Below are 27486 nucleotides of genomic sequence, written 5' to 3'. Positions count from 1 at the left end.
TCATACATGACTTTTATTGGAATCTCTTTGGTATTTTTCATGAACGCTATAGCGTACCTGAGTCTCGATTCCAATATCTTTGCAACAAAAATTTGTTTCCTTTAATGTCATATACTAGCCTGAGTGCCCGGGTGTTTGGAGGTGTGTGTTGAGCAAAAAAAAAAAGAAAAAAAAAGAAGTTGTAGTAGGCAGGCAGGCTTGAACCTGTGACGTGAAGGCAGAAAAGAAAGTGAAGGTGTATGTAAGGGTGTTGGTTGCGCAACAAAAAAAAAATTGCGAGTGCAACAAAAAGAATAGTAGTAGGCAGGCTCAAACCTGTAATGCATCAGAGGAAAAAGAGATGAAAAAAAAACAAAATGTCTACCGATGTACCTATCTTGATTGTGACGTCACGGGCAGTCAAAATAACGCCTTTTAAGTGACGTTGTGAACGTGAGGGTTGAATGACTTGCAAAAAATGTTAGCAAAAAAAGGTGACTCTCCCTGTGGAAAACTGCTCAGTTGAGGATGAAGGAATTAATGTTTTTGGCCGATTTTTCGATATTTGTCGTCCAAAGGGTCGAGCTTCAAAATGCTACCAATCCGGTGAAAATCCGTCACATTTGTCGAAAGTTTTAGGCAAACATACATGCATACATACATACATATATTTAAACAGGCAGGTGAGATTAATATTATAGATGACTTGTCCAATTTTTTTTGGGGGGAGGGAGGTACTATTCCTTCTTCCCAATACAATCTTCCAGCCCTAAAGTTTTTGAGATAAACTTTGTTTCCTGGTTTAAAGACTTTAATAATCTTCTTTCTTTTTTTTTTGTGTGTGTGTGTATATATATATATATATATATATATATATATATATATATATTCACTGGAATAGGTAACAGCCTATCAAACACAGAGCATAGTTTTCTTGCAAACATTAACTTTGCAGGCGATAAACATGGCATCGTATTTAGGTTTGTTGCGATTCTGTAAATTTTCTAAATGCTTCATTCATTTGTGTCCATGCTTCGATTCTTCTCCAGGGTTCGTTTAAATATGTCTACAAACTTTTCTGCAATTTTATTCAATCTTGGATGGTAAACTGGTGTTGTCATATGCTCAATGTAGTATTCCGTAAATTCTTTGCCTGTGAACTGCATTCCATTGTCATTAACTAAAATTTTCAGGATCCCAAAATGACTGAAACTTTCATTAAGTGAATTAATCGTATTTGTTGCCGACGGATGTCTGCACTTAACAATTTCTGGCTACTTTGTGAAACTTTCCTCAATCATCAAATAAGATTCATTTATGGCTCCTGCATAGTTGACATGCAATCAAGTCCATGAGACGTTTGTCTTTGATCATGGTTGAATCTTTACAGGTGGATTCGTTGCTGCCAGGTGGCATCCTTGTCACTGTTTCACCAAATCTTCTATGTTTTAGTCCATCTCCGGTCAATAAATATAACTACTCATTAAAAATTTTATTTGTGAAATTTCCGGATGGCTCATGTGAAATTTTTTTTGAGTACTCTCCTCTGCAGAGTAGCCGGCATTACTACTCTGTTTGTGTATAGTAATATCTGTTCACATATTGAAAAGAGTAATCCACTTATTTCCTTTTTTAGTTTTATCATTAAACCAGATTTGCTTTTTCATTTTTCCAATGAAATTATCCATTTCCGTTACTTTTTTCACATCTCTTAGCATAACTGGAAGTTCTCTAATTGTATTGCATAACAGATAATTCACTTTCATCTCTTAGTGCCACTATTACTGTTTCTTTGAAGGTTTCCATATATTTGGGTATCAGTCTTGGTATAACCTTTTTTTTTTCTTCTTTTTTTTTAGGTACATATTCCATTTTAAAATAATAATTCAATAGAACTATGCTCCAACATTGTAGTCGATTTGCCAAATGAATTGTTTTTTTGTTTTGTTTTTTTTTTTGTTTTTTTTCAACCAAATATTATTATCAGCAGGTCTGGTTGTAGAATAAATTTTCTTTTGTATAAAAACCTGTAAAATTTTTTTACAGCATAAATTATTGCTAAACTCTAATTTTTGATATGACTGCAATTTCATTCCAAGCCATGTGATCATATTGGCGTCTCGGCGCCATCCTCGAATTTGTGAAGCTGTGCAAAACGCAGTTCCTCATTACTAGCATCTGCTGCGACAATGATTTTCTTTTTCCTTTTTGTGCTAATGATAGGTCTGTTAACAAACAGCTTTTTATTGTTTTGAAAGCCTGTTCGCATTCTTTCTGACCATATCCACTCTGTGCCCTTTTTTACCTAATTATTTAACAGTTCCCTCAAATCATAAACTTTTGGAATATATATATATATATATATATATATATATATATATATATTATATGTGCTATAGTGAATTACTAATCCCAAGAAATTCTGGAGTTTAGCAATGTTATCAGGTGTAGGTATGTTCTTAATAGTTTCAACTCTTTCTGGGTCGGGTTTTCTTCTTTTACTGTCAACGATCTGCCCTAAATATTTTATTTTTGTCTTTAAGAAAAACTTGCAATTTCAGCATTCAGTTTGAACCAGTATGCGTCAATTCTTTGAAATGCTGTGTTTTATCTCATTTTCACTATTAATCAAAATATCTAAATATGTGATTGCATATTCCATGCTAGCCAACCTTGTGTCCATTATTTACTGGAATAAACTTGGGACTACCTACAATCCAAAAGAAGATAACTCGGTTTAAAATTTCCTTTATGCACGTTTATTGTTGAGTTCTTTGAACATTCTTCACTGCATTGACACATGCATCACTAATGTAACAGTATAAGGAACTCTTTAATGTACTGAGTTACTTCCCCTTGAGCACTCCTTGTATTTATAATAGTCAGCTCATGACAATAAACGAATCCACATTACAATTGATTCTGTCTCTAGTATCTTTATTAACTTACCGACAATATTATAACTAGCATTGACACATGCATCACTAGTAGGTTGTTGTTCATTTTTATAAAGGCAAGAGTGGTGCTCATATCTCACCCGTCGCCGTTTTCTGGACATTTTGATGCAATGTGACCATCTTTCTAGCATTTGTAACATCGGATGGTTGGCTTATGGCTTTGTCATTCGAATTGACTATGCTTAAATAGATGATTGGGGCCCAGAGCAATGTAAAAAATGCAGTGAATTCTTTGTAGTCTTGGGTGAAGTCAATTTTCTGTGACTGATTGATCCATTGTTCACGATGGCCCTTGCTCACCTGAGTATGCTTTCCGTCTAGATGTGGTCAATGTTGGCAGATGCACGAAACAACTTCTGAGTATGGGCAGGCAGCCCAGGCATGAATGCATACTTCAGTATTTAGTTGGGGACTCCTCCAAACAGGCTGGAGAGTTTCATCAATGTAGCTAATCTACCAACTCGTCCAAGCGTTAGATGCATTTCGAAAACAGCTTGTACACTTTGCATGGGTCAAGTACAAAGTGCATCTTTTATCCATGCCACAGTGTTTTTATCTGCATTTGACACTTGATGGTAAAGCCCTTCTCTGGTCTAGTCGTAAGAGGATTACTTACTCGATCCAGTCAACTCTCAAGAGATTTTAAATTAGATCGACAATACATTTACAATAGATGTTGTTCTATCGTATTCTAGTATGAATTTTATGTCGAACCTTTCTTCCGCCATAATGCCAAAATAGTTTGTGCTTAAGTTTTTTGTTTTGGTCATCTCCTACTTCTTCCTCTAATCCCCGCCTCTCCTTCTGAAACCGCACGGGAATCAGACTCTAAAACAAATATTATCTTTTATGCCTCCGATGCCCACACGTATGCAAATAAAGTATAAGCTTTGCTTTCAAGTCCAGTCACGTACGTACAGTGTTATTTCTGCATCAGCCGCCATTACGTTCACCTCGTCACACGTTGTTTACAATAACGAAAATAAAATAAATACAAAGGTGTAACAAAACATATTGGTCAAGAATTAGAATTATTTGGTCAAATTGATAAATGGCAATTACCTCCCCTGGATTCTGAAAGCTCTTCAGAATTAACAAATACAATAAAACGACATTATTTAATAAATTTTATTTGCAATTATTTTTTTACTCAATTATTTTTCGTTATTTTGACTAATTTCTATATGACACATAATTACATAGGGTTTTTGATTAAAATATTTTTTTTATCTAGATATCAAATTATAATGCACATTTTTTTTTTTTTTTTTTCATTTTTTACACTGGTGATCTATTTTTGCAATTATCACAAAAAATTTCTTTTCTTTTTGCAGCCGACTGAAGAACTTTTAGAAGAACATTACGCAGAACACAAAGGAAAAGGATTCTTCCCTCACCTGATTACGTACATGTCATCTGGTCCCGTATTTGCCATGGTATGTATTTTCAGGACAAATCTCATTGGATTTTGTTTTCTACTATTAGTGTCCTCTAACAATTTTAATCAATTACATAAAAACAGTATGTAATCTTAAAATCTTTAACAAAATTCACAATCCTGTTTGCAATCTCATATTATTTTGTACAAAAAAACTTCAGTCTGTGTCTGACTTGTCCACTAAGGTTAAGTCATAAATGTCCAATAGTATTTGTTTTGTTTTTTTAGGTGAGAGGGGGTACTTTTTTGGGGGGTGGGGGTACTGAGGATGGAACATCCTACTGAATGGCAGACGTTCGCCCGTTATTTCAGACATTCCCACTTTGAGATCGTTTAGGTTTAGGATTTTAACCATCCCTTTTTAAATGCAATTATTTATATTTATTTCTCTTGCACTTGGTTCACCAAGTATATTCACCAGATTCCTGTTTCTTTTCATGTTGTCCATAAGATCTTGGTATTCGATTATCTTCTTCCTCTCGGCTCTGTTTAAGCCAGCATCATTAGGGACACTGACTTCAACTAGGGTTGCTGTTTTCTCCCATATCACTATGTCAGGTTTAACAGCTCTGTTTTTTGTTTTTTTGTTTTTTTTTTGCTTTATTACCATTCAACAATAATATGCTCCAACTATGCACTTCTGCGTTGCAAGCACACCTGCGTACAACTGATGTAGGTTTTCATGTCTTTCTTTAGTTCAGGAATAGTTTGGAGATTGTTTTTGATAGACCACACATATGTCGTCTCTCCAAGGCATCTCCAAGAAGCTAGTGGTTTCTTCTCTCACCAAAAGTCTCCATTTCACTGAAAGCCCTCATCACTGGAAAGGTTTTGTTTGAAGATGTTTTGCGAAAAAAAAAAAAAAATGAATCACTTTTGAAACATGAAAAAGGCAAAACGAAATGATTAATAAATCACTGATAAGTGTTATAAAAATAATTCAATTAAATATTCCGGGTTTGTATTACTGTACACATAGATTCGAAAAAGTTGTCAAAAACCAAATATATAACAAATAAATGTTATCAAAGGCAAGATAAGTTACTTTTCTACTAAACTGGATATAATTTTCGTGTTTTTATTCAATGTAACATGTTTATTCAGCTCGAAAAGCATACAGTGTTTACCGATGTATTGGAAAATTCAAAATGGCGCTCAACTCTCTCTTTAACACGGTACGTTCGGGAAAAGGTGTTATAAATAATAAACTAGACAAAATACTGTTAGAAATTCGCTCAATATATGTTACCGTGACATAAGTTGACATATATTCGGTGGGTTTTGAATAGTATTTTGTCTAGTTTACTATTTATAACACCTTTTCCCAAACTTACCGTGTTAAAGAGAGAGTCAGACGCCATCTTGAATTTTCCAATACATCGGTAAACACTGCATGTTTTTCGAGCTGAATAAACATGTTACATTGAATAAAAACACAAAAAATATATCCAGTTTAGTAGAAAAGTAACTTATCTTGCCTTTGATAACATTTATTTGTTATATATTTGGTTTTTGACAACTTTTTCGAATCTATGTGTACAGTAATACAAACCCGGAATATTTAATTGAATCATTTTTATAACACTTATCAGTGATTTATTAATCATTTCGTTTTGTTATATATTTGTTTTTTAACAACTTTTTCGAATTTGTGTGTACAGTAATACAAACCAAGTATTCCAATAGTGTGTGTGTGTGTGTGTGTGCGTGTGTGTGTGTGTGTGTGTGTGTGTGTGTGTGTATGAGTTTTTGTGTACAAATATTTTATTTAAAAAAAAAAAAAAAAAAACTCCAGGCGTTTCAAATGCTGATCTATTCATTTGGACTTTTAGTCTGATTCTATGTATATTTAGTTTGTTTTGGATGTTTTTTTTTTTTTTTTTTTTTTTTTTTTTGTCAAACTCATTGAATTGTACCCATCACCTTCATCCTGATCATTGAGGATATATGATTTTTGGAACGCTCCTTCATGAGTATTTTACATGTATATGTATTTGTGTGTATTCATATGTAAGTACATGCTTATATGTGTGTATGTTTGCATGTGTGTGTACATACATATGTATGTGTGTGCGTATTCTGTGTGTATGCATGTATGTGTGCATGCATGTGTTTATTTCCATGTGTATGTGAGGTGGAGAGGGCTCCCGTAAGCCGGTGTGAAGGCAACCCCTCTAGAAGCAAATCTCTGATATAAAAAAAAACCATAAAGCGGGAGACCAGTACCCGCATTAAGCTGGTCTGCAGTTGAACTTGTTGCTGGCTATCTTGCTCTTGCTTGTTGCTGGATCTCAACATTTTGAACTGAGAGAGAGATTTAGCTATCGTACAAAGCTAAATCTCTGTAACATCATCTGTGTATAGATACTTCCTCGGGCATTTGTCTATAAAAAATAGTCCTATAGCAATGGAAAAGTTGTGATGCATGTAGGCTTGAAATGCTGGAAGCATGTAATAATTGATCTGCCATCATTATATGTATCCGTGTGTGTATGTACGTATATGTGTACATATGTTTATATATGTGTATATGTATGTATATATGTATGTATGTTTATATGTATTGTGTATGTTTGTATGTGTATATATGCATATGTATGTTTATGTATAAATGCATAGATATATATGTATATATAGTTAAATATATGTGTATGTATATGTGCATGTATGTGTACGTATTTGTATGTTTATATGTATGCATATATGTGTTTGTATTTGTATATGTGTGTGTGTATATATATGCGTATGTATTTGTGTATGTATGCATGTGTGTATGTATATGTATTGTGTACGTATCTATATATGTGTGTATGTTTATGGATGTGTGTGTGTGTATGCGTGTACGTATATATATGTATGTATAGCAATGGCCGTCTTCAGTGTCATGTCTGCTTGAGTGTGTGAATTTGCCGGTACCACTAAAAAAAAAAATTAAAAGGGAAAAAAAAGTCATGTTATGGCTCATGGACTTTAAGTGTCTGAGGGAGTGGCACTCGCCTGACAAGACGTTGCAGTCAAATATATATGAGTGTAGTCATCAACAATTGTAGGTTTTTCAGACTTTTAGCATTTTTTAATATTTAAAAAAAATATTTAAAAAATGATAAAACTCTTTTAAATATACACTTTTTTTTCTCTCGTTGAAACCACATAACCATCACTATATATATATATATATATATATATATATATATATATATATATATATATATCCAATATATGAAGCTGAACGTCTGTATGTGTGTCTGGTCATGAATAGGCTCCTATATGGTTGACTATTATAGAAAACTGATCACATATAATAATAGAAGATGTATCGAGACACAGGAATGGGTATGTTTGATCTGGCATAATGATGATTCATTAAAATTGTGGGGTCTGCGTACGCACATGGTCCACAAAGTATGGCAAAAAAAAATTTAAAAATTAAAAAAAAACGTTTACAAGTGTTTTTGATATAGATGTACATAATAATACTTTGATAAGTATGTTTTAACTTAAATAGGGATGGTATAATAAAATTGTGGGGTCTGCGTTCGCGCCTGGCCTCCATAGAATTGAAATAGGTACAAACTTTAATAAAGACTTTTCATATCTATCTGCGTAAGTATACTTTGATAATTATGTTTCAGTTTAAAGAAATATGGTATAATAAAATTATGGGGTGTTCGTTCGCACCTGACCTCCATAGAATGGAAATATGTTAAAGTTTAACAAGGTTTTTTAATATAGATCCACAGAATATTATAAGTTTTTCAGTGTGAACAGGTACTATGGGGTTTATCTATTTTATTTTTACTTTCATCATATTTTGCTTTGGTTTCGATACCCTCAAATTCGAAGCTATCTCTTTACAACCCTCCCTTTTCATAACCTATCATCAATAAATATAAAAGGCAAAATGTGTGTGACCATTTTGTGTATGTCTCGCAAAGGCTTTTCTCGCACACGGTCCTGGGGGGGTTACGATCGCTTACAAGTATTTATATAGGCCGTAGATAATAATATCTACGATTTGGGAACACGGGTCGCCTCTAGATTCATTAACGTCCATTTTTACAAAATTATTGCTATTTCAGCCCGTCTTGTGTTTGTTCAGCTTTTTCGTATAAAAAACGAAACTAATTCAAAGCTAATTCAAGTTCCTGGCAATCGCACCAGGAAACGTCCAGAATCAGCTTTGATCAATGTGAGGCAAAACTCCTCTCATACAATTGCTATTCAATCTGGACAATGGAGAGCTGGTTTCCCCCTCCCCAACATCTTGGGGAAAAAAACAAAGTTGGGTAAACAAACCCAAGTTAACTGCGTGACTTTTATTTGACCTCAATCCAAATAGAAGCAGCAGAGTTAACTTTTATTGCTGCCACCTGTCAATAGTTAAATAAATAAATTCAAACATATTTCTCTTGTATGTCTCCGTGGATCAGTGGTTAATGTCGTACATCTTTTTTTCACACTTTCATTTCCAACTTTGCCTCAAGGGTTTAGGTTCGATCCTCATACTCACCTACCAAAACTTTTTTTTTATTTATTTTAGTTTAGTTTGATTTACCCAAAACCACATACACCTCAAAACACCCGGGCATCGCCGGGTACCCCCCCCCCCGCTAGTACTTTCATAAATCAGTCCATTTTCTGTAGGCTGTTTTTGAACCCAGTCAACGACGGGTACTTTTGCTAGTATATATATATATATATATATATATATATATATATATATATATATATATAAATTTGATGCAGGGTACAGAATTTTATTATTGCAATCATGACAGGAAGACCCATTTTGCTGTTTATGATTAAAAATTGTAAATGAGAAAAAAAAATACAATTTAATGAGGGAGGCCAGCTGACCAGTTTCACCCTCACTTTTAATTAGCTGGATCGAGAGATTGACCCCCCCCCTTTTTTTTTACCTTTTAAATTTCATTAATAAAATCGAGTGAAATGAGAGTGATATGTTTAAAAAAAAAAGATAGAGATATAGTGTATTAGAAAGAAAAAAAAAACAGGATACACTTATGTCTAAAATACCGAAATGTATGATATCACCTAGAGACTTATCACGTTCAAACCTGAAAAGTTAGGGTGAAACTGGTCAGCTGGCTTCTTCCATTAAATTGTTTTGTTTTTTTCTCATTCCCAATTTTTAATCATGAAAATCAAAACTGGTCTTCCTGTCATGATTGCTGTATATATATATATATATATATATATATATATATATATATTTGAAAAGGTTGTTCCAACGGTTTAATATATTTAAAATCAGTTAATCATTGGTAGTGTACATATATCAATAAGAATGTAAGCCATGTAAATTGACTCAAATATTAAGCAACATGATTAGCATTTCGGTAATCGTATATATATATATATATATATATATATATATATATTATATATATAGGGAATTTATTGCTGTGAGTCCAGAATGAGTTGAGCACTTTACAAAAAAAGCTCGGAATCTACTCCATTTAAGAATGGAAAGGATCAACTTCCACCTCTCCCTCAAAAACATTCCAACGATACCAAAAAATGAATACTTTCTTATCCTAATAAGGAGAATGGAGGAACTCATTAGAAAAATGCGCTGGAAGGCCTACTTCTTCCTTAAAGAAAAAGATCCTGCTAACCCAACCAACCACTACGGATTTACCAACAAAAACACAGCTCCATACATAGAACAATTGGCCGCTTTTGAAACGGATCTAACAGATATTATTAACCACATCTCTTTCCGTAAACAAAAAAAAATCCTTTCCAACACTACATGGACAAAATAATTAAAGATATAAATAAATCTAAGCAAATATACCTCAAGGCTGATAAATCACAAAATTTCTACAAAGTCTTCAAACAAAAATACTTAAAACTTTTAAATGATAATCTCACCTCAACATACAAAAAATCAAATATCAACTTAATCAAAGACATAAATATGGATAGCAAAGTTATCACAGATACTCTAAACTTAAGCGACAGAGTAGCTAAGCTAGATACTAAAAATGCATACCTCCTCATCAAAGACCATAAAGAAAACTTCCGTACCAGACCACAAACCAGGCTTATCAACCCCACCAGGCCAGAAATTGGCAAAATCAGCAAGATAATTCTTGAAAGAATTAATAAACAAAGTAAAAATAAATTCAACCTAAGCCAGTGGATTAACATTGAGGACACTATTAATTGGTTCAAAAGGATCCCTAACAAGAATAATGCTGCATTCATCCAATTCGACATAATTAATTACTACCCGTCTATTTCCAAACGCCTTTTTGACATTGTCTTGGATTTTGCTTCTACCTTCTCCTATATTCAACCATTCGAAACCAACATCATTATAAAATGCTGTAAAACTGTCCTACTAAACCAAGACTCTCAATGGACTAAAAAAGACCAACCCACCTCCTTTGACCTTGAGATGGGTGCACTTGATTTAGTGGAGGCCACCGACTTAGTAGGCCTTTTCATCCTATACAATCTCACAAAGTTTATCCCCAACAACAACGTGGGATTTACAGAGACGATGGCCTCATCATTGTTGAAAACTCCAACGGCCCAATGTGCGAAGGCATTAAAAAGAACATCGTCAGGGAATTGAAGAATATGGATCTAAAGATCGAAGTGACTTCCAACTTAAAAACAGTAAATTTTCTAGATGTTACCTTTAACTTCCCTAATAATACCTACGAACCATACACCAAAAATAATACATACCCCCTATATATACACCCTATGTCCAACCACCCCAAGCACATTATTAAACATATCCCTAAATCAATAGAAAAAAGGCTTAGCACAAACTCATCTAATCCCAGCATTTTTAACCTACACAAACCCTTCTTTGAAAATGCTTTAAAGGAATCTGGATATCCCAACCCTAATATCATATACTTGGACCCTAATAAACCCAATAATACAAATAGAATAACAGATTCCGCAAAGTCCTCTGGTTCAACCCTCCCTATAATAATATGATAAAAACTAAATTAGGTAAAAAATTCTTCATGCTTCTTAATCATCACTTCCCCCCTAACAATATCCTGCATAAAATTTTTATAAGAACACTATTAAGCTTAGCTACAGTTGCACAACTAATCTGGAAAATAAAATAAAAAAACACAACAATAAAATACTAAATAACCACAACTATAATAACAATAGTCAAAATAATTGTAACTGCCTTAACAAAGCCCAATGCCTGCTCCAACAAAATTGTCTCTCAACTAATGTTGTTTACAAAGCAACTATTGCTCCTGCTGAAGACCCACAAAACAAAAAAGTCTATATTGGCCTCTCAAGCACTGCGTTCAAAGACAGATTTAGAGTGCACAAATGCTCCCTAAATGACTCCAACCACCCCAATAGTACTTCACTAACTAACCACTATCTACTACTTACCCGTAACAACCTCACCCCAATTTTTAGCTGGGAAATTCTGAACAGGTCTAGTACCTGTAAATCACTAAACTCTCCATGTTACTTATGCTTAACTGAAAAATTACTGATTACTAATTTTAGAGATAGAGACAAACTTTTAAATAAAAAAAAAAACCGAAACCCCACTTAATTGCAAGCATTATAAATCCCACCTCTTAAGCAACTTCTCACCCTTCTAACAATACCTATTACCCACCCCTAAAATAAAATACTATACCGTTTGCATACCAATAACGTAATTGTCCAATTATAGGAAACGCACAACTCACTTGATCCTTAATTACACACCCCCTACTTACAACCGGAACTGTATATACCCCCATACATTCCAAAAGAACCCCATCACAGAACCCCCACCAATTTATCCCCACCACTTTTTAACTGTATCTCTCTTTACCTAACTCATTCCTCATTTCATTATTTAAAACCTAAATCCCAACCCTTATCATATCTTAACCCTCCTTCCCCCTCGTAACACCACACAAGCACTGGCTTTAATTAACATTTTACACCTCACTTTGCCCAACCCTCCCCACAATACCTTCCAAATCCCTCCTAACTTTACCCCCTAAGCCCCTTAAGTATCAGTCCCTTAACATGAATACTATACACTCATATATGACCCCGTAGCCCTATCTACCACACATTTACAACTCATAACTTTCGCTAATGTTTATCCTAACAACCTGCCAATCACTCAGAGTTCTCGCCTCATAGTTTCTTATTGGCTAATTTGATTGCTAGGTTTTAATTTCTAATGTTTTAGTTACGTCTTTATCACACTTGGTATCCTCTGACTTACTCTTCTGTCTATTATTTACTTGTTAACAACTAATTATCTATTTACCATCTACATTATTTAACTAATTATTTAATTTACCATCTACATGTATTATATTTTTTCTTTTATATTTACCTCTCACTAATTCTCTCTTTAATTATTATCTTTTTGATCCGAAGCTTATATATATATATATATATATATATATATATATATTTATGTATGTGTGTATGTATATATATTCATGCATGTGCTTTTCTCCCATTGATGTGTGTGCATATGTGTACATGTGTATATGTTATTTACTTATCATAAACATTTCCTTAAATATTTTTATTAATTTATTATTTGATTAACTTACTGATATTCTTACCTATTTTTATATTATCAAAATAAACCTGTAACGTATAATTCCTTAATTTATCCTTCTATTTTCCTTTCTCCCTTTCTTTCGTTCAACCACAGCGTCCGACAATTCAAAAAATAATAATAAAAAAATAAAAAAAACAAAAAATATTATTCAATTCCCCCCCCCCGCCTCCACTTTCACTATCACTTTAAACCCCGTATGCAACCTGTTTTTTCCTCCTCCCACCACACCACGCTGGTCAATACTGACTTTGCAACTAGTTGCCATGGTGATCTGTTAAATTAACTGCTACTTAAACTTAAGCCGTTATAAATTACAACAGCGTCTATAAACATAAACACATAATTAATATTTAATAATAAATCCCCCCTCTCATTATATACACTCCTGCTACTTTAAATTCCAACGTTCTCTCCTTTCCACTCCCCCCTTCTTGTCTAACTCCCCTTCATCTGCTACGATTTTTCCATTCTTATTTGGTATTAAAACTCAGTTCATCTATGAATTCTGACGAAGCTTGTCGGATATTTCCTCATCTTCAGAGGCTATCTTCCTAGTGGAAACAATATGTAAATTCATTCTGGACTCACAGCAATAAATTTCCTATATACTGCTCTGGCTACACATTGAGCACTCTAGTCCGGTTTTTTCACCACTGATGAAATAAATATATATATATATATATATATATATATATATATATATATATATATATATATATATATATATATATATTACCAAAAACAACAAGAACGAATAATTTCATATTTTCGGATATTACAATTGTTTGGACATAAACCAGACAATTTAAAATTTTATATCATTTAAAAATTTTCATATTTACATCTCATCAGATATGTTTGAAAAATACAAAGTTTGTATCTTGACACATTTTCATTCTGATATAACCACATCATTCCAACTTAATTTTTCTTATATATTATTATTATTATTTTTTTTTTTATTGGAATCCTTTGAGACACTTGTGCCCCCACGACGTAGACACCCTCGACAAACTCGACAGGCAGCTAAATCCCACCCCCACACAGTAGAGATCTCTAGATGTAAAAGATCTTTCTACTCCAGTAGTTTCTTCCCCAGAACCGCTAGACTCTGGAATTCCATTCCAGGTTCCTGCTTCCCTAACTGTACTGACATGCAGAAGTTCAAGTGCAACGTGAACCAACATCTTGCTGCCCAAATCCCTACATAGTGCCCCAGTAGTTGCTGCCCCTGATAGTAGCCCCCTACACCAAAGTGGCAATGTGCCTTGTTTGGGGTGAAACTGTAAAAAAAAAAAAAGAAGAAAAGATAAGTATTTTATTTATTTGCAAACTGTTATTCTCATCTTTTAGTTGTTGTTTCAGCCAACTCTTACTGCTTTCCATAGTTGTTGTGAGACAACAACCATGGAAGGCAGTAATTACCGGGGGATACAGTTACAAGAGTCAACATTCCTATTTTGTTGCGGTTAATCACCTGAAGAAGGCTAGAGGATGAGTTGGCCAAAACTTGGCAAAACAACAACTATGGAGATGAGGATAACAAATATATATAAATACATTAATTTTTCTTTCTAAGTTTTTTTTTTTTTTTTTTTTTTATACATGGCAGTCACCACTTATCAAGGTCTGGAGAAGCCACTCGAGGATAAGGGTTATTGCATGTACATTAATCAATGGGATAGTATCATAGTAATCATTAGTGATGGAGCTTTGATAAAGTGTCTTACTTAAGGGGGCAGTTTATCAGGAATTTGTTTATGTTGGACTTGAAGACATCCAAGTTGTAGTCAGGTGGGAAACAGCCAAAGGGAAAAGAGTTCCACAGGCGTGCACTTCTAAGAAAGAAGCTTTGTTCATGGAATCTTCGTTTTGATTTAGGCACAGATAAAGAGTGGGGAAAATTATTGACAGTGGTTTCAGCTAGACAGGTGTTTTTCATGAAAGATTGGCAAGGGGGGGCAGAGATTGGAGCTCAGACGAGCACTTGCCATGGAAATAACGATAAAACAAAGACAGGCTCGCAACTTCTTTTCTGTGGGAGAGAGGTTGCAGGGAAGAGAAAAGGGCATCCCCCCACTAAGATCAGAGGAGAGAGAATCAGAGAGAATTTTGTCATTTACGGCCTTTGATGTGTTGCCATAGATGGTTCTGTCATCAGCATAGATGTCAACAAATGATTCAAGTATGTGTTTTGGGAGATCATTGAATATAGATCAGGAAGAGAGTTGGGCCCAGGATGGATCCCTGGGGACTCCAGCATTAATACTGTGGGCCTCTGATTTCTGCCCATCAATCACTACTCTTATGAGCCTATCAGAGAGAAATGATTTAATAATTGAGAAAACATTTCCAGTAATACCGTAGCTGGAAATCTTGTGAAGTAGGCCCTTATGCCATACCTTATCGAAGGCCTTTGATATGTCAAACCAATTGCCCTAGAAAGGAAGCCTTTGTCAAGAGATTCACTAACCCTATGAGATATAACCGTTAGCACATCTGCTGTAGATCTTGCAGAACGGAAACCATATTGCATGTCACTAAGAATGTTATTTCTGCTGAGGTGGTTGACTATTTCTCTATTTAATATGGATTCCAGCAACCTATACATGACACACAGGAGACTTATTGGTCTGTACTGAGAGGGAGATGACTTATCACCTGAATTCTTAAATACAGGGCATATTGATGAGATTTTCCAGGATGATGGGAAGCACTTCTCCTTAAGACAACACTTAAACAGTTTTGTAAGTATGGGGGCAAGTTCTGGTTGAAGCTTTTTCAACACTATAATTGGAATGCTGTCAGGGCAAGGTTCTTGATTAGCAGAGTTGGTTTGTTTGCAAACCCTAGTAACTTGCATTTCACACTGGTTGGGGACTTAGGTACTGCGTAAAGTGTCTCTGATCATCTGAAATTCTTTGTTTTTATTGAGCCTAGTGCTGCTCTCTTTCATTGCATCTTAGTATATGTATTTTAATAATTTTTTCTTTCTTTCTTTATCTCCTCTAAGAAACAGATAGTATAAACAATTTTCTTTCTCTTAATACTCATATATCTCTCCCGCTTTTAACAAAATAGCATTCCTGTGTTTGTCACAGTTAGTTGTTGCTTTTTTTTTTTTTTTTTTTTTTTTTACATGGTGGTCACCACTTATCAAGGCCTGGAAGCCACTCAGGGATAAGGGTTATTGTAAGTACAGTACGTGGAGATTTAATGAAGTGTTTACTTCAGAGGGTGGTTCATATTTCATGATTCTTTCCCCACTGCCATGCTTGAATACCACTCTATGCTGTGGCTAAATAGATTAAACCTGCAACGATATACTTTCACATTAAACTCTCTGCATAATCACACTAGTGTTTGCTCAGAGATGTACTATTCCGCATTGTGTTCTGCAGTCCTGAACATGCTGCCTCAGAATTGGGTAAATAAACATGTATCACTGTCACGTTTTCAGAATTCTGTATTGTCTATCGTGATATTCCTAAGTTTTATGCATTCTCTAATTAGCTAGGTAGCATCTGTCTATTTCGAATGGGTTTATGACCATCTATAAATATAAAAGCGAAAATGTATGTATGTATGTATGTATGTATGTATGTGTGTTCGCTTTTTCTGTATGCCTACAAAAGGCTTCTTTCAAAGAAGCGGTCGGTCGGTTCACAACTTTTTAAAACTTTTTATATCACATATAAATCGTAATATCTCACAGTTAACAACGAAGCTCGCCTGTCTATTTAATTTGCTCGATTTTGGGAAGATAAATATTCAACGTTTGTCGCTCGCCACATGTGGGTTAGTCTTTTTCCTATAACATCTTGGGAAAATAAAAATCCCGCAGTCAAACCTGACCTCATTAACTCATTAAAACGGGCACCTGCCAAATCCAAGTAATTAAATAAATTCAAACGTTTTTCTGTTAGCATCTCGCCGTGGGGCAATGGTTAACGTCGCACGTTTTTTGTTTTTTTTTCACACTTTAATTTACAACTTTGCCTCAACGGTTCGGGTTCGATCCTCATACTTCCTTTTTTTTTTTTTAACCCCCCCCCCACACACACACCTCCAAACACCCGGGCAACGCCAGGTACCCCTCGCTAGTGACTTAATAAAGGGGAGAAAAAAATGTAAGAATAAATTCACTGTGAGCTTTATGCCAGCAACCTGTTATAGACACCATTTTCCTGTGTAACCCCATTTTTCGCCAATTGTTATTTTTTTTTTTTAACTTATTTCTGGGAATCAAAAATGCCATGAAAGGACCCAAGAATGTCTCGGGGGAGGGGGGGATATGAACCCATTGTAGAACGTGTCTGCCTTTTTAATGCAATTGAAATTGTATTTTTATATTTACTTTTTAATATAGCATTTGTATGTTCATCTGAATTTTTGAGATGAGGATAATTTGGATTATTCAGACTACTGTTCTCATCTTGATATTTGCACAACGTTTCTGCCCATGTAACCTCCGATCTTCTCAGGTGTATTGGCATTTCGGTATATTTCTGGAGACATTTCATTGTTGCATTACTTGCCGTTTTCTGATAACTGATTTGGCATCTCCGACGAAAAATCTTCCAACAAATACTATGTATTATAAAATATAATAGGTAATATTAGAATATTATTTTTCATTATTTATTATTAATATTTTATGTGAAAATAAATGGAACAATGTTAGCAATTCTTACTTTTATTTAAAAAATATGTAATATTTATTTTTTGTAACTAAAATTTTTATGTGGAATGTTCTTAAAAGTATATAAACATCTTTTTTTCTTACGCCAAATTACTTATTATAATAATAATAATAATAATTAATAATACAAATATTACTACTACTACTACTAATAATAATACAAATATTACTACTACTACTAATAATAATAATACAAATATTACTACTACTACTACTAATAATAATAATACAAATATTACTACTACTACTACTACTAATAATAATACAAATATTACTACTACTACTACTACTAATAATAATAATACAAATATTACTACTACTACTACTACTAATAATAATAATACAAATATTACTACTACTACTACTAATAATAATAATAATACAAATATTACTACTACTACTAATAATAATAATAATACAAATATTACTACTACTACTAATAATAATAATAATACAAATATTACTACTACTACTAATAATAATAATAATAATTCGTCTGATAATGTGATCAATTTCTTCAGGTAAAATATAAAAAAATGTTTGAAGATGCTTTGTCGGGGACACCAAATCATCTGTCACCATCTAAAAAACAGGGGAAGTAATGCAAGAATAAATTGTCTCAAGAAAGATGCCGGAATGCCAGCGTATTTTGTCGAACTTGAAAGATTCCAGAGTTTAACGAACTACACTTGGAAAAGGTCAAAGGTGACTCGGTTAGAAACGTTATGAAAATAATGACCAAGATGCAAACAATCATCTGAATAATTGAAACTTAATTGTATTTTTGACTTATCTTTCAATCAGGTCTGGGAAGGTACTGAAGTTATCAAGACTTGCCGTACAATGATGGGAGCCACCAAACCTCTTGAATCAGCCCCTGGTACAATTAGAGGAGACTTTGCCATTGATATGGGAAGGTAATTTTATTTATTTTTTTTTTTTTTTGTATGTGCAGTTTCATTTACCAAGATTTAAATGGAAGCTAAGACTTGTGATATGTTCACATTGTAAATCATGGAGAAAAGTCTTTTTGTTGATACAAAAATGTTAGTGTTGAGTACAATTAAGAATCAAAAAATATATTTGGGTCATCAGAATGGGAAAAATTTATGCTTAAGTTCCAATTCCAAAAACAATTCTTTTATTTCATGTTTATCTTAATTTCCCATTGCTGGTACTAATGATGAAAATGATAAAAATTGTTTTTGAATTATCAGTAAAACTAAAATCTAAACATCATAATAAAGAATTTATGTAAAAAATGGAACCAGAAGAAATTGCAAAAGTGAAAAAGCACAAGTGGGTAAATAGAAAAAAAATGGCACAAGTGAAAACTGCAGATGAAAACGTCACAATTTATCAAATCATTATTTCCAATCAATATGAAGAAAAAAGAATAGGGAAACAGTGGAGGAAAATTGTTATAAAAATCCATTCATGTAATGTGCGCCTCTCTAGCGAATTTTTACTTTCAAGAAAATATGTAAAATATATTTCACAGTAATCCGGTTCTGTCAGATTGTGCACTGACATGAACATTCTAATAGTTTTATAAGCCTTACTACTTCCGTGCTAGTTCATGACAAATTGGAAAATAGTGTTTTGTTTGTGGTACAATCTAGTTTGGTTTTTCAACAGATCTCCCTTCGTTACCTTCACCACGGCTAAGGAACTCCATTGCCCAAGGGTGACCTTGAACTGTGCAAGGCAGGGGCGTTCATTTCTCCAAGGTATTATAAATACTTAACCGAGGATAACGGTTGAATGATGACGAATATTATGAGAGGATTGAAAATGATGAATGGAAAAACAAAATTTGATTATTTATGAGGAAGATTTATGATAAGCAGTTATTGACATTAGATTTGAAGACAATTGTGTTGTAACTTGCAGGAAAGCAATTCCATGGTAATGTGTTCCATAGATGGGAAATGCTTGAAAAGAAGCTTTCTTTATAGAAATTCTGTCTTATGTTACGCAAACGGATAAAGAAAGAAAATTTCTTTACCATGGTGGTAGGAAAATGAGTTCTTGCTGTGAATGTCTTATTGGAAGGAATAAGATTGAAGCTCAGTCAAGCATTTTCCATGAAAATAACAATAGAGTAGAGAAAGACTAGCTATGTCTTTCCTGTGAAAAAGGGACTGCAGCGATCAGAAGAGATCACTACCCACTAGATTGCAAATTGGTTTGAAGACGATCATGTTTTAGCCTGCAGCAAAAACAATTCTGTGGCTGTGTGTGTGGAACCCGGTCAACCACCTTGAATGGAAATAAACAGAAAGACTAACAGCATCTCATGTTCATGACAAGTGCTTGTCTGAGCTCCAATCTATGGTCCCCCTCGCCAAACTTTCATGACAAACACTCACCTAATTGAAACCATTATCAATAATTTCCATCACTCTCCATCTGTGCCTAAACTCAAACATAGATTCCATGAACAAAGCTTCTTTCTAACAACTGCATGCCTGTGGAACTCTCTTCCATTTCTCTGCTTTCCAGTGGACTACAATATGGTCATCTTCAAGTTCAATGTAAACAAATTCCTGATGATCCATTCCAATCTTACCAAATTTCTATTACTAACGATTACTATGATATTGTCCCATTGACTATTGTACACTCTTTAACCTTTATCCTTGAGTGACCTGTGGACCTTGATAAGTGGTAACTCCTTTGTAAAAACGAAAAAAACTCTCCTGTAACAAAGAAGGGTTCGTACAGACTTAAAAAGTCCTTGAATTTTGAATTTTGCCTTGAAAAGGCGTTATTTCTATTATTACCTGGAAAAATCCTTGAAAATATGGAAAATGTTTTGAAAATTGTATTCTTTATGACCAGTAAAAATTTGTGTCAAAATATTAAAAATCAAATTGAAATCTCATTAAAATATTTTTAAGTATTAATAAAAATACCATTAAAATATTTTTTTAAATATTGAAAATAAAATTGAAATACATTGTCTTGAAATTGCATAGAAGTATTGTGGATACAAGAGTTACGTCCCATGGACATAACTGGTAGTGGCTAGGCTTGGATCAAATACTGACTTTTAACAATTGAAATACAAATACAAATACTTTTATTCCTAAGTCTAAAAATACAAATACAAATACTTTTATTCCTCAATCTCAAAAAACAAATAAAAATACAATAACTGATTTAAACAAAAACAAATATAAGTACTTTTTTTTTTTCAAAGTAATAAAAAAATCTGAAAATATGCAAAAAAAAAAGAAAAGAAATATTTCCTTCCAAATTTGACATCTACATTACATTCTATATCATGTCCTCATTGCATTTTATTATCATTAGAGTTCTGAAAGTTTCCTTCTCTCTCTCTCTCTCTCTCTCTCTCTCTCTCTCTCTCTCTCTCTCTCTTTTTAGAGAAAGCCTTGAAAAACTTTGTAAAGTACTTGAAAATGAGTATTGAAAATCTGTACAAACCCTGAAGAGATCATTCCTTGCTAGATTGCAAAATTGATTTTGTACTCTGTTAAAAGAAGAAAAAATGCTCTGAGTGGCATCTCCTCAAATTTGGCAGCAGAAATCCATCTTAGGTTACGATTTAAGGTTAAAAGTCATTTCAAGATAACAGTTAATGAGATGGATAGATTATCCATCAAAATGAAGAATATTACGAGAGGATTGAAAATGATCAACAGATGAACAAAATTTGATTACTTATGAGCAAGATTTATGACAAGCAGTTGTTGACATTGGATTTGAAGACAACCGTGTTGTAGCCTGCAGGAAAGCAATCCCATGGTAATGTGTTCCATAGATGGGAAACTTTTGAAAAGAAGCTTTCTTCATGGAAATTCTGTCCTGTATTAGGCACAGAGAGAAAGAAAGAAAATTTCTTTACCATGGTGGCAGGAAAATGACCTCTTGCTGTGAATATCTTACAGGGAGGAATCAGATTGAAGCTAAGTCGAGCATCTCCAATGAAAATAATGATAGAGTAGAGAAAGACTAACAAAGTCTCCTCTGTGAAAAAGGAGTTATAGCAGAAAAGATCATTCTCCACTAGATTGCAAAATCGATTTTGTACTCTGTTAAAAGAAGGAGTGCTCTGAGTGTTACGTTGTTGCTCTATAATAAAGGGTTGAGTGTTTGATTATCTTATCAGTTTAATGTCGTTGTGTGTCTGAGCGTCTAGTGATGCTGTTAAGTGTGAATATGTGTGACATGCATTTTCACATATCTCTGCTTCTTCGTTGGTCCATCTGGAAATTCTCGTCTGGGAGGGAGACTTGATTCCTGTGTTTGGAGACGAAGAATTATTTCACTCCAAGACAAGAAATTGGTTCTATAGTTTTTTATTCACCTTCCAAATGTTTTGCAGAAAGGAATGGAAAGTGAATCTAGCCTATGGTTTCTTCTTCTAGGTCTTATTTTTACCACGTCAGCGTTCGTCCCCCCCCCCGAAGGGGAGAAGAGAACGGCAAAGCCGTCCGCTTTCATCCAAGTCCTAACCAAATCTCATCGATTCAGCTAACCTGATCACATGACTCACACGCAATCAAATCAGCTGATCTTTTACTTCCGGTTAATGTGTCTACACTATAATTTCACTCTCCCTCTCTCTCTCTCTATTCCTTAACATGAGTAGCACCTCCTCAAATTTAGCAGCAAGAATCCATCTTAGGACATATCCGATTCTTACATAAGTGAAGTATTGCATCAGGAGCGATAGAATGATCCAAACATTTTTGCAACTTTTCATTGAAATTACATTTGATGTTATGCACACGAAGAAAGAATTAAAGAAAGTTCTTTGCCGTTGAGGTAAGACGAGTTCTTGCTGTGAATGTCTTATAAGACTGAAACCTTGCATCACAATAATGACAGATAAAGACTAGTACCATCACTCCTCGCTAGATCGTGAAGTCGATTTTTGTACTCTATCAAGGCAAGACGGTGCTCTGAGTGGCACCTCCTCACATCTAGCAGCAATATTTCATCTTAGAACGTATCTCATTTTTATGTAAGTACATGATTGCAGTGTCAGAAGTCTGGTATTTTCTGGAACGGTAGAAAGACCCCACCACTTTTTATTTATTTATTTTTTTTTTTTTTTTAAACGACCTTATCAAGAGATTGGATGTAAGTCTTGTATTTTAGATCTTGATTAAAAGTCAGTCCTAAGAACTTATCAAAGCAAGAAGCTTCCGGTTTGTGACATAATTTTAGTTACAGACAGACATGATATCTGAATTCTAATAAAATAAAATTTTCATTGCAGTTTTTTTTTAATTTTATTTTATTTATTTATTTATTTTCAGGAATATCATTCATGGCAGCGATTCTCTAGAATCTGCCGAGAGAGAAATTACTCTTTGGTTTTCAGACAAGGAAATTGTAGACTGGGAATGTGCCAATAATTCTTGGATATATGAGGATTAATAACCCTTATTCTTAGGAAGAAGCAGACGAGAGATGAATATGTCCCTATTTGACTTATTTTAGTTTTTATTAAAATCTGTACCATTCTGTGAATAAAATCGATTTCCCTCTTTTTATGTTGTTGCCATGTTTTTTTTTTTTTTTTTTTTTAAATTTCACATTTTCATGTTGATATTTATTTTTAATTTTACATTTTTTTATTTTTATTTATTTTCTGCAATCATTTAATTTTTCTTGTAAACCTTTTTGTTTTAATTACTAGAACTCCAGAGGTCTAGATTTTCATAGAGTAAACTATCCTGGATCATCTCAGTACATGGTCTCCTCCACTCTCTGTGATGGAAGTTGGGTAGAATTTGATTGCTTAAGGGAGAAAACCATGAAAACTTTGTTTACATTGGACTTGAAGACAACCATATTGTAGTCCTCTAAGAAAGCTTTGTTTATAGAACTTGCTTTTCGATGTAGGTACCCACCGACAAAATTTTGCATCCCTCTACCTGTTTTACAAATATTTTAATGGCGGATGCTCTGATTAACTACAAGCCCTTGTAACCCCTCAACATAAATACCCCTGACAAACCTGACAAGCAGCAAAGTCCCACCCCTTCACAGTAAAGATCCCTAGATGTAAGAAAGCCTTCTACTCTAATAGTTTCTTCCCCAGAACTGCTAAACTCCAGGTTCCTGCTTCCCCAACTGTACTGACATGCAGAAGTTCAAGTGTAATGTGAACAGACATCTTGCTGCTCAACTCCTTACATAATAGCCCCCTACAACAAAGTGGCACTGTGCCTTGTTTTGGGTGAAAATGTAACAAAATAAAAAGCTTCATCTTTGTTTTTTGTGACTTTAATGCTCATCATTCTGTCTGGCTCTCCTACTCCAATCACACAGATCTAACTGGTCAAGTCTATTTTAACTTTTCTATTAAAAAAAAATTTTTTAATTGGCAGATGCATGTTTATACTACAATGTCCACCAAATTCAGTCATTCTGCGTCCCAGTTGATCACTCGATATCTGGTAGTTACTCTGGTAAAAGGTCCTGCATGTTGAATGGTCTCGTCCGATGAATCACTATTTCCTCAACATTGTGAAAAGATCAAAAGAGCAAATCGTCCGGCATCGATCACCAAAGTTTGTACCGCTGATCACCAAAGTTTGTACCGCTGAGGAGCAAAGTTTGTACCACTGATCACCAAAGTTTGTACCACTGAGGAGCAAAGGTCATTTCAAGCCCAAAGAAAAAAGAATAACACTTCAACAACTGGTCTTTTTGGATAAAGTAACAATAATTATTTGTTGAAAAATTAAACACTGATTCTTCCCAAGTTTTAACTTGGGCTCTTAGTATTCATGTCTGGATGACACTAGTAAAGTCTGGACGATTGACAAGTTTAATCATTTCAACCCTAAATCTGAGGCTCAGTCTCTTAAGTGTTGAGTCAGCTGGGAGCAAAGCGAAGTTTGTGAAGCTCATTTATGCTTTGATTTATATCGAGAATTAGGTGGGGGATGACTCTGCTCCACTACTAATAGGATGCAACTCATAATTCTTCATAACAAGATCCTCCTTTCTGACACTGGAATGGTTAACATTCTATCCTTTCTTTTCTTTATTATTTTCATACTACCATAATTGGGATTCCTCCTCTCCTCCCAATAAAATTCAATTCACAGTTCTTGACAACATACTTTCATTCCAAATTATCAGTACAAACTCCGATTCTACAAGAACATGAGTGGCCAACGGGTCTTTAGGTCTGCTTTTCTCTTCTTAATGGGACCCAATCTATCACTGTTACTCTGGCAGGAGGAGGGGGGGGGTCATAATTGTAAAAGCGCTTTCAGTATTTGTGAAAATCACAATTTTCCTTTGTTTAACTCGTAATCAACTTGAACCACGGGAAAGATCCAGGTAATTAAATAATTATCACCATAGATATGTGTCATCTTCAGTCTTGACAATCAATCCACCTACAGTAGAACCCCAGGATACGGTGTCCCTAGAATATAGTTTTTTCAGATTACGATGTGGAATATGATGCTTTTCTGACCCCTGGTTATGGTATTTGCTCCGTCTTATGGTGTTATTTGATTATATACATGTGAATTATATACTGTACTTTATTTGTTACTGATTTTTAATGCCTTCTCCCCTGGTCCTATTGTAATTGGCACACTTTAGAAAATTTGGTTAGCGGCGTCCTGCCTACGATGTTTGTCAAGATTATAAATTCTGATTACATTTCACAAATATTCGGGAAAGTTAATTCATTATCAAAATCATTGCTTCTTTTTATGGCCAGGATTAACCCAAAGGCTTTTCTTGAGAAAAAACAAAACAAAAAAAAACACACACACAGAATATTTCATTATCAACACCATTTTTTTTGACGATATCTACAGACATTTAATAAAGTTCAAACTTTTTCTTTCTTTCCCTTTCTTCTTTTTTGTTTTTCACTGTCTGAACTCAGACATTTGTCTCTGTGGTATATCAGCACTTTTAATCCATCAACATTTTCATAGTTTGCAGTGCATGCAACTAGCAGGTTTGACGCAGATGGTTAAGAGAAAATGCCATACAAGAAATTCTCTCCAATTTCGGTTTTGGCAAATCAGAGTTTAATTTTTCTTTGGAAAAAAAAAAAAAAAGTCAGTCTTTCTTTACTTGAGAAAATAATGGTCAGCTACGCAGGGCTCTCTAGAGAATTTTTTTTTTTTTATTTTTTATTTTTTTTTTTTTTTACACAGGCATCGCCACAATATCAAGGCCAAGAGGCCACTCGAGGATAAGGGTTAAAGAGCGTACAGTAGAAATTGGACAATATAGTAATCAATTCGGTAAATTTGTTAACTTATATGGAACGGCTCATCAAGAACTTGTTTACATTAGACTTGAAGACAACCATATTGTAGTCAGCCGGAAAGCAGGAAAACGGAAGACAATTCCACAGGCGTTTATTTTTGTTTGTTTTTCAAGTACCTAATCATTATCTCCAATGGCCAAGCACTGATTGAGAATAAATTGATACTGTGACCAGTGTCCGAATCAAACGACTTTGGACTGGTACAACGAGCAGATGATCACAGCCTGTGCAATTAATGCAATGCATGTAACAAATTATTATTCATAGGTTTTTATATATGTTGACGTCGAGAATTGTTAATTTCTATTAAAACGTTTAGAAGGAGGATTTTATTTTTGCTTAGTGTGTATGTAAATTTAAGCACATTTATTTTCGAAAGCGGTTTGCAATGTGTTAATTTCGTTAATATTATTGGTATTAAAACGTCATCAACATGTTGCAAATACAGTTGTGGTGTGTCAATAAGATTAAATATTTTTTCATAAATTCAATATATAGAAATTACTAAACACAGAACTAATTAGTGAATGTTTGAAGATGTTGCCGTTATGGTAATATAATTTAGCGTTCTGTTATGGAGTAAGCTGATTTGTCCATTTCAAGAATAGACTTTCTCAGAGACAATAAATATGTAACACTAAATATGTAAAGAAATACATAATAAATATGTAACACTAAATATGTAACAGGGCGATCATTCACTAATGATGCTGCGTTAACAGCAGCAATATGCAAATGACCAAGCCGGCTGCACAATGTGACATAGCAGCAGATAAAAAAGGCACGTGCTCAGAGAAGCAGATATTTGAGACGTGTTCGAAACATGAGAGAGCAGAAACAGACGTGTTACACATGTAACCCATGAGTGACAGGGAAAGACGTGTTCTAAACATAGCCGGATAAAAACGAAGTACCATGTGTTTGACACAGTAAAGTCTTGTTAAGCACATTGGAATGCAGGAAGACTTTTCAACAAGAGACAAGGTGTTATTCTGGAAGTACCTGTAAATAAATGTCTGTTGTTTCAATTGAAAAAAATAAAGCGAGTCGAATTCTTTCCTTGTTTTTGTTTCCTTGCGATTGTCTACATACAACGTGCAAGTCCCAAGTTTGACATGTAATGGCTATGTTACACACAAAATGGGTTCATAATCCAAAGTTTTTTTTGTTTTTTTTACAAAGAAGTCATCACGTATCAAGGTCCAGAGGTCACTCGAGGATAAGCGTTAAAGAGTGCACAGTAGTCAATGAGACAATATAGAAATCGTTAGTAGTGTAAATTTGGCAAATTGGATAACTTAAAGGGAAGGGTTTATCAAGAACTTGTTTACGTTGGACTTGAAGACGACTATATTGTAAACCTAAAACCTATCCTAATTAGAAATCATTGCATTCTAAGAATTAAAACATTAATCCATGATTTTATAATTCACGTAAGTTGTCTATCCATGGTTTCGTAAAAATAATTTTTTTTTCACTAATATTGAAAATTAGCATAAGGATTCAGCAAAAAAATTAATCATA

At 34.0% G+C, this 27486-nt stretch overlaps 1 protein-coding gene across 1 annotated transcript in view; it reads left to right on the top strand.

The window, feature by feature from the left end:
- LOC145291191 (uncharacterized) overlaps positions 1-23199 on the top strand; it is a 45512-nt gene extending 22313 nt beyond the window's left edge. The window contains exons 2-4 of the mRNA XM_080136770.1: positions 4271-4372; positions 18480-18592; positions 22967-23199. Of these exons, the coding sequence (XP_079992896.1) occupies positions 4271-4372; positions 18480-18592; positions 22967-23087 (336 nt within the window). The 3' untranslated portion in view covers positions 23088-23199. The remainder of the gene's footprint in view (positions 1-4270; positions 4373-18479; positions 18593-22966) is intronic.
- Positions 23200-27486: the final 4287 nt, after the last annotated feature.

Source organism: Euprymna scolopes, chromosome 12 (genome assembly GCF_053919585.1).
Source record: "Euprymna scolopes isolate OS-2025 chromosome 12, ASM5391958v1, whole genome shotgun sequence".
NCBI lineage: Eukaryota > Metazoa > Mollusca > Cephalopoda > Sepiida > Sepiolidae > Euprymna > Euprymna scolopes.
The sequence above is the reverse complement of the archived record's forward strand: the minus strand, read 5'-3'. Positions and strand labels throughout refer to the sequence as shown.